The following is a 12,000-nucleotide window of genomic DNA, read 5'->3' as shown; positions in this document are numbered from 1 at the left end:
GAATCTTATGGGAGTCATAGTGCACCTGAAGGTTGAGTTGGCATTGACTAGGCGTCAGGAAAAGGGACTAGCATGATCAAAGGCACAGAGGCAAGAAATTACATGGTTTGAGCAGGAAATTGTAAGTAATTCCATGTTGCTGAAGCATGTATTTATGCAAGGGTGTTGTAATGAATAATGAAACTGGAGCGATAACCAAGAAAAGATCATGGGGAGCTTTGGAAACCCCATCAAAACTATCAACTCTATCATGATAGAGTCATGACCTTTATCCTATATGTCATGGGGAGTTATTGAGGTCTTTGAAACTGATGAGGAACATGAGACTTACTTATGGGAAGACTTAAAAGAAAACTTTGCCTTAAATAAATAACATATCTAAAAAAATAGCATATTAGCGTTCCTTTTTCTCCACATCTTTGCCAACATTTGTTATCTCTTGTCTTTTTGATAAAAGCCATGTAGCAGGTGTGAGGTCATATCTCACTGTGGTTGTGATTTGCATTTCCCTGATGATTAGTGATGTTGAGCACCTTTTCATATAACTATTGGCCATTTGTATGTCTTCTTTAGGAAATGTCTATTCAGGTCTGTTGCCCATTTTTAATTTAATTATTTGCCTTTTTTGTTATTGAGTTGTATGAATTCTTAATATATTTTGGATATTAGTCCCTTATCAGACATATGGTTTGTGAATATTTCCTCCCATTCTGTTGCCTTTTCAATCTGTTGATTCTTTCCCTTGCTGTGCAAAACCTCTTCAGTTTAATGTAGTCTCACTTGTTTATTTTAGTTTTTGTTGCCAGTGCTTTTGGTATCTTACCAAAGAAATCATTGCCAAGACTAATGTTGGGGATATTTTCCCTATAATTTCTTCTAGAAGTTTTTTTTAACGTCTTTATTGGAGTATAATTGCTTTACAATGGTGTGTTAGTTTCCATTGTATAACAAAGTGAATCAGCTATACATACACATACATCCCCATATCTCCTCTCTCTTGTGTCTCAATCTCACCCTCCCTATCCCACCCCTCTAGGTGGTCACAAAGCACTGAGCTGATCTCCCTGTGCTTTGTGCCTCCTTCCCACTAGCTTTCTATTTTACATTTGGTCGTGTATATATGTCAGTGCCAGCATCTCACTTCATCCCAGCTTACCTTTCTCCCTCCCCATGTCCTCAAGTCCATTCTCTATGTCTGCATCTTTATTCCTGTCCTGCCCCTAGGTTTTTCAGAACCTTTTTTTTCTTTTAGATTCCATATGTGTTAGCATACAATGTATTTGTTTTTCTCTTTCTGACTTACTTCACTCTATATGACAGACTCTAGGTCCGTCCACCTCACTACAAATAACTCAATTTCACTTGTTTTTTATAGCTGAGTAATATTCCATTGTATATATGTGCCACATCTTCTTTATCCATTCATCTGTCGGTGGACACTTAGGTTGCTTTCATGTCCTGGCTATTGTAAATAGAGCTTCAATGAACATAGTGGTAGCTGACTCTTTTTGAATTATGGTTTTCTCAGGGTATATGCCCAGTAGTGGGATTGCTGGGTCGTATGGTAGTTCTATTTTTAGTTTTTTAAGAAAACTCCATACTGTTCTCCATAGCGGCTGTATTAATTTACATTCCCACCAACAAGGCAAGAGGTTTCCCTTTTCTCCACACACTCTACAGGATTTATTGTTTGTAGATTTTCTGATGATAGCCATTTGACTGGTGTGAGGTGATACCTCATTGCAGATTTGATTTACATTTCTCTAATGATTAGTGATGTTGAGCATCCTTTCAAGTGTTTGTTGGCAATCAGTATATCTTTTTAGAGAAACGTCTATTTAGGTCTTCTGCCTATTTTTGGATTGGGTTGTTTGTTTTTCTGATATTGAGCTGCATGAGCTGCTTGTAAATTTTGGAGATTAATCCTTTGTCAGTTGCTTCATTTGCAAATACTTTCTCCCATTCTGAGGGCTGTCTTTCCATCTTGTTTATGGTTTCCTTTACTGTGCAAAAGCTTTTACGTTTCATTAGGTCCCATTTGTTTATTTTTGTTTTTATTTCCCTTTCTCTAACAGGTGGGTCAAAAGGACCTTGCTGTGATTTATGTCATAGAGTGTTCTGCCTATGTTTTCCTCTAAGAGTTTTATAGTGTCTGGCTACATTTAGGTCCTTAATCCATTTTGAGTTTATTATTGTGTATGGTGTTTGGTAGTGTTCTAATTTCATTCTTTTACATGTAGCTGTCCAGTTTTCCCAGCACCACTTATTGAAGTGGCTGTCTTTTCTCCATTGTATATTCTTGCCACCTTTATGAAAAATAAGTTGACCATATGAGCGTGGGTTTATTTCTGGGCTTTCTATCCTGTTCCATTGATCTATATTTCTGTTTTTGTGCCAGTACCATACTGTCTTGCTTACTGTAGCTTTGTAATATAGTCTGAAGTCAGGGAGCCTGATACCTCCAGCTCCGTTTTTCTTTCTCAAGATTGCTTTCGCTATTCGGCATCTTTTGTGTTTCCATACAAATTGTGAAATTTTTTGTTCTAGTTCTGTGAAAAATGTCATTGGTAGGTTGATAGGGATTGCATTGAATCTGTAGATTGCTTTGGGTACTATCGTCATTTTCACAATGTTGATTCTTCCAATCCACTAACATGGTATATCTCTCCATCTGTTTATATCATCTTTAATTTCTTTCATCAGTGTCTTACAGTTTTCTGCATACAGGTCTTTTGTCTCCTTAGTTAGGTTTATTCCTAAGTATTTTATTCTTTTTGTTGCAATGGTTATGGGAGTGTTTCCTTAATTTCTGTTTCAGAATTTTCAGCATTAGTGTAAAGGAATGCAAGAGATTTCTGTGCATTAATTTTGTATCCTGCTACTTTACCAAATTCATTGATTAGCTCTAGTAGTTGTCTGGTGGCATCTTTAGGATTCTCTATGTATAGTACCATGTCATCTGCAAACAGTGACAACTCTACTTCTTCTTTTCCGATTTCGATTCCTTTTTTTTCTTTTTCTTCTATGATTGCTGTGGCTAAAACTTCCAAAACAATGTTGAATAACAGTGGTGAGAGTGGGCAACCTTGTCTTGTTCCTGATCTTAGAGGAAATGGTTTCAGTTTTTCACCATTGAGAGTGATGTTGGCTGTGGGTTTGTCATATATGGCCTTTATTATGATGAGGTAAGTTCCCTCTATGCTTACTTTCTGGAGGGTTTTTACCATAAATGCGTGTTGAATTTTGTCAAAAGATTTTTCTGCATCTATTGAGATGATCATATGGTTTTCCTCCTTCAACTTGTTAATATGGTTTATCACACTGATTGATTCGCATATATTGAAAAATTCTTGCATTCCTGGGATAAACCCCACTTGATCATGGTGTATGATTATGATCCTTTTAATGTGCTTGTTGGGTTCTGTTTGCTAGTATTTTGTTGAGGATTTTTGCCTCTATTTTCATCAGTGATATTGGCCTATAGTTTTCTTTCTTTGTGACAACTTTGTCTGTTTTTGGTATCAGGGTGATGTTGGCCTCATAGAATGAGTTTGAGAGAGTTCCTCCTTCTGCTATATTCTGGAAGAGTTTGAGAAGGATAGGTGTTAGCTCTTCTCTAATTGTTTGATGGAATTTGCCTGTGAAGCAGTCTAGTCCTGTGCTTTTGTTTGTTGGAAGACTTTAAATCAGTCTCAATTTCAACGCTTGTGATTGCTCTGTTCACTTTTTCTGTTTTTTCCTGGTTCAGTCTCAGAAGGCTGTGCTTTTCTAAGAATCTGTCCATTTCTTCCAGGTTGTCCATTTTACTGGCATATACTTGCTTGTAGTAATCTCTCATGATCCTTTGTATTTCTGCAGTGTCAGTTGTTACTTCTCCTTTTTCATTTCTAAATCTATTGATTTGAGTCTTCTCCTTTTTTTTCTTGATGAGTCTGGCTAATGGTTTATCAATTTTGTTTATGTTCTCAAAGAACCAGCTTTTAGTTTTATTGATCTTTGCTATTGTTTCCTTCATTTCTTTTTCATTTATTTCTGATCTGAACTTTATGATTTCTTTCCTTCTGCTAAATTTGAGGTTGTTTTGTTCTTCTTTCTCTAATTGCTTTAGGTGTAAGGTTAGGTTGTTTATTTGAATGTTTCTTGTTTCTTAAGGTGGGGTTGTATTGCTATAAAGTTCCAGCTTAAAACTGTTTTTGCTGCATCCCATAGGTTTAGCGTCATCGGGTTTTTATTGTCATTTTTTTCTAGAGATTTTTTGATTTCCTCTTTGATTTCTTCTGTGATCTCTTGGATATTTAGCAGTGTATTGTTTAGCCTCCATGGGTTTGTATTTATTAGGTTTTTTCGTGTAACTGATATCTAGTCTCATAGCATTGTGATCAGAAAAGATGCTTGATATGATTTCAATTTTCTTAAATTTACTGAGGCTTTATTTGTGACCCAAGATATGATCTATCCTGGAGAATGTTCTGTGCACACTTGAGAAGAAAGTGTAATCTGCTGTTTTGGGGTTGAATATGCTATAAATAACAATTAAGTCCATCTTGTTTAATGTATTATATAAAGGTTGTGTTTCCTTATTTATTTTCATTTTGGATGATCTGTCCATTGGTGAAAGTGGGGTGTTAAAATCCCCTAGTATGATTGTGTTATTGTTGATTTCCCCTTTTATGGCTGTTGGCATTTTCCTTATGTTTTGAGGTGCTCCTATATTGGGTTCATAAAAATTTACAATTGTTATATCTTCTTCTTGGATTGACCCCTTGATCATTATGTAGTGTCCTTCTTTGTCTCTTGTAATAGTCTTTATTTTAAAGTCTATTTAGTCTGATATGAGTGTTGCTACTCCAGCTTTCTTTTGATTTCCATTTGCATGGAATATCTTTTTCCATCCCCTCACTTTTAGTCTGTATGTGTCCCTAGGTCTGATGTGGGTCTCTTGTAGACAGCCTGTATACAGGTCTTGTTTTTGTATCCATTTAGTCAGTCTATGTCTTTTGTTTGGAGTATTTACTCCATTTACCTTTAAGGTAGTTATTGATAAGTATGTTCCTATTACCATGTTCTTAATTGTTCGGGGTTGTTATTGTAGGTCTTTTCCTTCTCTTATGTTTCCTGCTTAGGGAAGTTCCTTCAGCATTTGTTGTAAAACTGGTTTGGTGGTGCCTAATTCTCTTAGCTTTTGCTTGTCTGTAAAGGTTTTAATTTCTCCATTGAATCTGAATGATATCCTCACTGGTAGAGTAATCTAGGTGGTAGATTTTTCCCTTTCATCACTTTAAATATGTCCTGCGACTCCCTTCTGGCTTTCAGAGTTTCTGCTGAAAGATCAGCTGTTAACCTTATGGGGATTCCTTTTATGTTTTTGTTGTTTTTCCCTTGCTCCTTTTAATATTTTTTATTTGTATTTGATTTTTGATAGTTTGATTAATATGTGTCTTCATGTGTTTCTCTTTGGATTTATCCTGTATGGGACTCTCTATGCTTCCTGGACTTGATTGACAATTTCCTTTCCCATATTCGGGAAGTTTTCAACTATAATCTCTTCAAATATTTTCTCAGTTCCTTTCTTTTCCTCTTCTTCTTCTGGGACCCCTATAATCCGAATGTTGGTGAGTTTAATGTTTTCCCAGATGTCTCTGAGACATTTTATCTTCCAGGTCACTTATCCATTCTTCTGCTTCAGTTATTCTGCTATTGATTCCTTGTAGAGAATGTTTAACATCATTTATTATGTTGTTCATCATTGTTTGTTTGCTCTTTAGTTCTTCTAGGTCCTTGTTAAACGTTTCTTGTATTTTCTCCATTCTATTTCCAAGATTTTGGATCATCTTTACTATCATTATTCTGAATTCTTTTTCAGGTAGACTGCCTATTTCCTCTTCATTTGTTTGGTCTGGTGGGTTTTTACCTTGCTCCTCCATCCGCTGTGTATTTCTCTTTCTTCTCATTTTGCTAACTACTGTGTTTGAGGTCTCCTTTCTCAGGCTGCAAGTTCATAGTTCCCATTGTTTTTTGATGTCTGCCCCCAGTGGCTAAGGTTAGTTCAGTGGATTGGGCAGGCTTCCTGGTGGAGGGGACTGGTGCCTGTTTTCTGGTGAATGACACTGGATCTTGTCTTTCTGATGGTAGGACCATATCCAGTGGTGTATTTTGGGGTGTCTGTGACCTTATTATGATTTTAGGCAGCCTCTCTGCTAATGGCTGGGGTTGTGTTCCTGTCTTGCTATTTGTTTGGCATAGGGTGTCCAGCACTGTAGCTTGCTGGTCATTGGGTGGAGCTGGGTCTTAGCATTGAGATGGAGATCTCTGGGGGAGCTTTTGCCATTTGATATTACATATAGCCAGGAGGTCTCTGGTGGACCAGTGTCCTGAACTTGGCTCTCCCACCTCAGAGGCACAGGCCTGACACCTGGCCGGAGCACCAAGACCCTGCCAGCCACACAGCTCAGAAAAAAAGGGATAAAAAAGAAAGGTAAGAAAGAAAAAATATATATAATAAAGTTATTGAAATTAAAATTTTAAAAATTATTAAAAATTAAAAACTTAAAAAGTAAAGAAAGAAAACGGCAACCAAAGCAAAAAACAAATCCACCAATGATAATAAGTGGAAAAACTGTACTAAGAAAAAAAAATGGACAGACAAAACCCTAGGACAAATGGTAAAAGCAAAGCTATACAGGCAAAATCACAGAAAGAAGCATACACATACACACTCACAAAAATAGAAAAAGGAAAAAACAATATATATCTATATAAAAAAAAATAAGAGAGCAAAGAAATTGATAAACAAATCTACCAATGATAATAAACTCTAAATATAAAGTAAGATAAACATAAAACCGAAAACAAATTAGATGCAGAAAGCAAATCCCAAGTCTACAGTTGCTCCCAAAGTCTACCACCTCAATTTTGGGATGATACATTGTCTATTCAGGTATTCCAGAGATGCAGGGTACATCAAGTTGATTGTGGGGATTTAACCCTCTGCTCCTAAGGCTGCTAGGAGAGATTTCCCTTTCTCGTATTTGTTCGCACGGCTACTGGGGTTCAGTTTTGGATTTGGCCTGGCCTCTGCTTGTAGGTCGCCTGAGGGCATCTGTTCTTCACTCAGACAGGGCAGGATTAAAGTAGCAGCCGATTAGGGGGCTCTGGCTCACTCAGGCTGGGGAGAGGAAGAGGTACGAATGTGGGGTGAGCCTGTGGCGGCAGAGGCCGGCATGATATTGCAACAGCCTGAGCGCGCCGTGTATTCTCCTGGGGAAGTTGTTCCTGGATTATGGGACCCTGGCAGTGGTGGGCTGCACAGGCTCCCAGGAGGAGAGGTGTGGATAGTGACCTGTGCTTGCACACAGGCTTCTTGGTGGCTGCAGCAGCAGCCTTAGCGTTTCATGCCCGTCTCTGGTGTCCGTGCTGAAAGTCTCAGCTTAAGCCCGTCTCTGGAGTTTGTTTAGGCAGTGCTCTGAATCCCCTTTCCTTTCACACCGTGAAACAATTCTCTCTTGCCTCTTAGGCAGTTCCAGACTTCTTCCTGGACTCCCTCCCGGTTAGCTGTGGTGCACTAGCCCCCTTCAGTCTGTGTTCACGCAGCCAACCCTAGTCCTCTCCCTGGGGTCTGACCTCTGAAGCCCAAGCCTCAGCTTCCAGCCCCTGCCCGCCCTGGTGGTTGAGCAGACAAGCTTCTCGGGCTGCTGAGTGCTGGTCGGCACCGATCCTCTGTGCGGGAATCTCTCCGCTTTGCCCTCCGCACCCCTATTGCTGCGCTCTCCTCCATGGCTCCAAAGCTTCCCCTCCGCCTCCCGCAGTCTCTGCCCACGAAGGGGCTTCCTAGTGTGTGGAAATTTTTCCTCCTTCACAACTCCCTCCCGCTGGTGCAGGTCCTGTCCCTATTCTTTTGTCTCTGTTTATTCTTTTTTCTTTTGCCCTACCCAGGTACATGGGGAGTCTCTTGCCTTTTGTGAAGTCTGAGGTCTTCTGCCAGCGTTCAGTAGGTGTTCTGTAGGAGTTGTTCCACATGTAGATGTATTTCTAATGTATTTGTGGGGAGGAAGGTGATCTCCACATCTTACTCCTCCACCATCTTGAAGGTCTCCTCCCTTCTAGGAGTTTTATGGTTTCAAGTCTTAGATTTAAGGCTTTTATCTGGGACTTCCCTTGAGGTCCAGTGGTTAAGATTTCACACTTCCAATGCAGGGGCTGTGGGTTCGATCCCTGGTTGGGGAACTAGGATCCCACATGCAGTGGGACCCAAAACTAAAAAAAAAAGAAATCCTTTGATCTATTTCAAGTTAATTTTTGTGAGTGGTGTAAGATAGGACTCGTGGCTATATATACAAAGGAATTGAAAGCAGTGTCTGGAAGAGACATTTGCACACCCATGTTCACTGCAGCGTTTTTCATAATAGCCAAGATATGGAAGCAGCCTAAGTGCCCTCAACAGATAAACGGATAAAGAAGATATATATACATACAGTGGAATATTATTCATCCATGAGAAAAAGCATATCCTGCCATTTGCAACAACACAGATGGATCCTGAAGGCATTAGGTGCAGTGAGATAAGTCAGATAAAGATGAACACTGTACGATATTACTGATATATGAAATCTAAAAAAGCTGAACTTGCAAAAGCAGAGAGTAGAATGATGGTTACCAGGGGCTGGAGTGGGGGATTTGGAGAAGTGTTGTTTATGGGCACAAACTTGCAACTAGTAGATAAATAAGTTCTTGTGATCTAGAAAATTAGCATATTACAGCGTAACAAACACTGGCCTGATTTTTGGGAACCTGGCCTGGGCTGTAACTTTGGGTTTTTCTCTGTGGGTCACCATAGAGGACTTGAATAATCCTCCCTCCCTCTGAATCTCAGTGTCCTCTTCTGTATAACAAAGGGTAGAGTATCAAGCGTTGCAAGCATCCCATAGAGCATCTATATCATGTGATTTGGTGCTACCCTAGGTGTCTCTTGAGAAAATAAAAATTCATCCTTGTCAGTCAGGGAAGTCTTTCCATTGGAACATTTTAGTGGGTTTCTGTTTCTGCTGTTTGCCCTGCATTTAACAATAGTCCAAACCTCCTGAAATAAGTGAGAACTATGCTAACTTGGCCCACAAAGCCCCTTTCATTTGCTGTTTCTGTGTAAATTATCAGTGTTTATTCTCTTGCCCATCTTGCTGGTGTTACTTAAAAAATGGGTCCCCAAAGAAGGGTCCTGAAGTCTGAATATGGTGGCAGAACCCCTGAGACCTTAACTCAGTGAATCCCCTCATAGTCATTATTTAAGGAACAACCCTTCAACCATCTCTTGTGGCAGGAAGTCTTTCTCAATAGAAGGAAACACAGTCCTGCCATTCCCATGTGTACCCTGACGATGCCGCCTCCTTTCTTTTGCCTGCCTTCTTTTTCTTAATTTTTATTTTATATTGGAGTATAGTTGATTTACAATGTTGTATTAGTTTCAGGTGTACAACAAAGTGATTCAGTTATCCATACACATTTATCTATTCTTTTTCAAATTCTTTTCCCATTTAGGTTATTACAGAATATTAAGTACAGTTCCCTGTGTTATACAGTTGGTCCTTGTTGATTACCTATTTTATGTATAGTAGTGTGTACATGTCAATCCCAAACTCCCAATTTATCTTTCCCATACCTTTCCCCTTTGGTAACCATAAGTTTGTTTTCTATGTCTGCGAGTCTATTTCTGTTTTGTAAATAAGTTCACTTGAATAATTTTTTTTAGATTCCACATACAAGTTATATCATATGATATATGTCTTTCTCTGTCAGGCTTACTTCACTTAGCATGATAATCTCTAGGCCCATCCATGTTGCTGCAAATGGCATTATTTCATTCTTTTTATGGCTGAGTAGTATTCCATTGTATATATGTACCACATCTTCTTTATCCATTCATCTGGACATTTAGGTTGCTTCCATGTCCTGGCTATTGTAAATAGTGCTGTAATGAACATTCGGGTGCATGTATCTTTTCAAATGAGAGTTTTCATCTTTTCTGGATATATGCCCAGGAGTGGGATCGCTGGATCATATGGTAACCTTAAGGAACCTCCATACTGTTCTCCATAGTGGCTGCACCCTCGCCTTCCTTCTTAAAAATGACTGACTGTGCTTTCATTGCAGAGCTCCTCTGACAGGGAGTCCACCCTGACCATCCTCCAGATCCTCGGAGATCTGCTTTCCGTTGGTGAGTAAGCCATGCCCTCATCCCTTGTATGGTGGACATGGAGGCATGCAGCTGTGGTGTCTCCCAGGGACTTATGTAGCCTGGGGGTTTGCTCCAGCTCAAGTTTTCTGTGAGAGATCGAATCACCATGGGATGGTTGTACTTAGGGCTCTTCAGTCTTGTCACTCACCCTACAGTGATCCAAACTTAGGAGGGAATTAGACTCTTGGTGGTCATTCTATGATACTTCATTTCTGGGGCCAAGGACCTCCAGCCCTCAGCAATTCGACCTGTTGCCTCCCCTGCTTCCCTCATCGTGGCCCATTTAGAGAGCCAGATATTGGCAGCTCCCTTCATATGTCCAATGGAGACAGGAAGATGAGGCAGGAGCTGGACTTAGCAGAGTGGTCAGCCACTACATTTTCAGAGATAAGATGACAGAGATGACTATATTGGCATTAACTGAGTTAACTGGGGCACGCCTCTATTAGCTCATTTCCATGTGAGGGTCTTGGAAAACACAGCTTCTTGGACATTCCAACATTTACTCAGTTTTCACTTCTATGTAGCCAGTCACATTGCATTAGAAAGACGTATTATCACCAAACAGACAATACCAAAGTGAATGTCGCTCCAAAGCCACAAACCCTCAGATTACAGATTCAGGAGGAAGGGTCCACTCATACTGAGGTTTTTCCATAGGCTGTGCTGCTCTCCAATGGCAGGGTGACTTCCCTTCTTCTGTGCGAGGTACCCTCTGTAGGTGAAGACCACTTGTGCTCTGTGATAGTTCTGCCTTCAATTTGTCCAGTGGTGTCTGGAACTCTTAGAATGAAACCTTGGAGTTCTCCTTCTGAAATAGATACTGATTATTGCCCCTTTAGTAGAGGATGAAAAACCAGAGGGTCTTCTTTGCTAATAATCTCCCACCCTGGTGTCCACCTTTGTCCAAGTGCACAGAGAGTCACGTGGGTCCCCTTCCAAGTTGAAATGTAATCACTGCTTTTGAGCTTGTCGTGGGGCAAGATGTTTAAAACTATTCTTAGGTAGAAAGACCAATATACCTTACCCTAGCCCCAGACACTGTTCAAACTCCCTAGACATATGATTAGATGTTTGTTTCTCAAGGGATTATTCTGGTTGTTTCCATATTTACCACACATCTGTTACTGAAGGCCAGCACCAAATAATCATTAACACCATCCATGAAATTATTCCAGATAAGCTATCAAACCAAACCCTCTTGTAGATGATTCAAACCTATAGCTGAGGGGATACTGATCCCTCTTTAATTAAGTATATGATTATACATAAGCCTATATGCATATTTCTATACATGCAACACAAGTGCACACATACACTGAGACTTAATAGATTCTCAGGAAAGTAGATTTTAGGCTCCGCTTATTACAGCTGCTGCAAATTCTGAAATATTCCATTATTTCTCCATTTCACACCCCACCCCCACCCCACAACCCTGGCCCCTTACCTAATAGCACAACTTTACACAAGTTGCTTCAAGAACTCCACAGTTTTCGTTTCTGGGGTGAAATGAACCAATCCTTGCTCTGTCTCTAGCTGTGAGGTCTGCTTCCTGTTCCAAGGAAGTGAGGGTAGTTATTTGAGGCTCAGCGCTCCTCTGCTTTCCCCCTCAGGCACAGACCGGAGGATTTGCTACATGATCAGCAAGGGTGGTAGCGAAGCCCTTCTGCAGACCCTGGTGGACACAGCCAGGACGGCTTCTCCAGACTATGACATCCTCTTGCCCCTCTTCCGGCTGCTGGCCAAAGTTGGCCTACGAGGTACCCATACCC

General features: G+C 40.1%; 1 protein-coding gene across 1 annotated transcript in view; it reads left to right on the top strand.

Annotated features, from left to right (window-relative positions):
- The window catches only part of AGBL1 (AGBL carboxypeptidase 1), a gene marked incomplete at both ends in the record, with an annotated part of 563,318 nt that overhangs the window by 55,145 nt on the left and 496,173 nt on the right, over positions 1 to 12,000 (top strand). Inside the window, 2 exons of the mRNA XM_081229515.1 lie at positions 10,144 to 10,207; positions 11,842 to 11,988. Coding sequence (XP_081085641.1) covers positions 10,144 to 10,207; positions 11,842 to 11,988 — 211 coding nt within the window. The remainder of the gene's footprint in view (positions 1 to 10,143; positions 10,208 to 11,841; positions 11,989 to 12,000) is intronic.

Source organism: Mesoplodon bidens (genome assembly GCF_964165515.1).
Source record: "Mesoplodon bidens genome assembly, chromosome: 3".
Taxonomy (NCBI): Eukaryota; Metazoa; Chordata; class Mammalia; order Artiodactyla; family Ziphiidae; genus Mesoplodon; species Mesoplodon bidens.
This window is presented reverse-complemented; position numbering and strand designations above follow the sequence as displayed.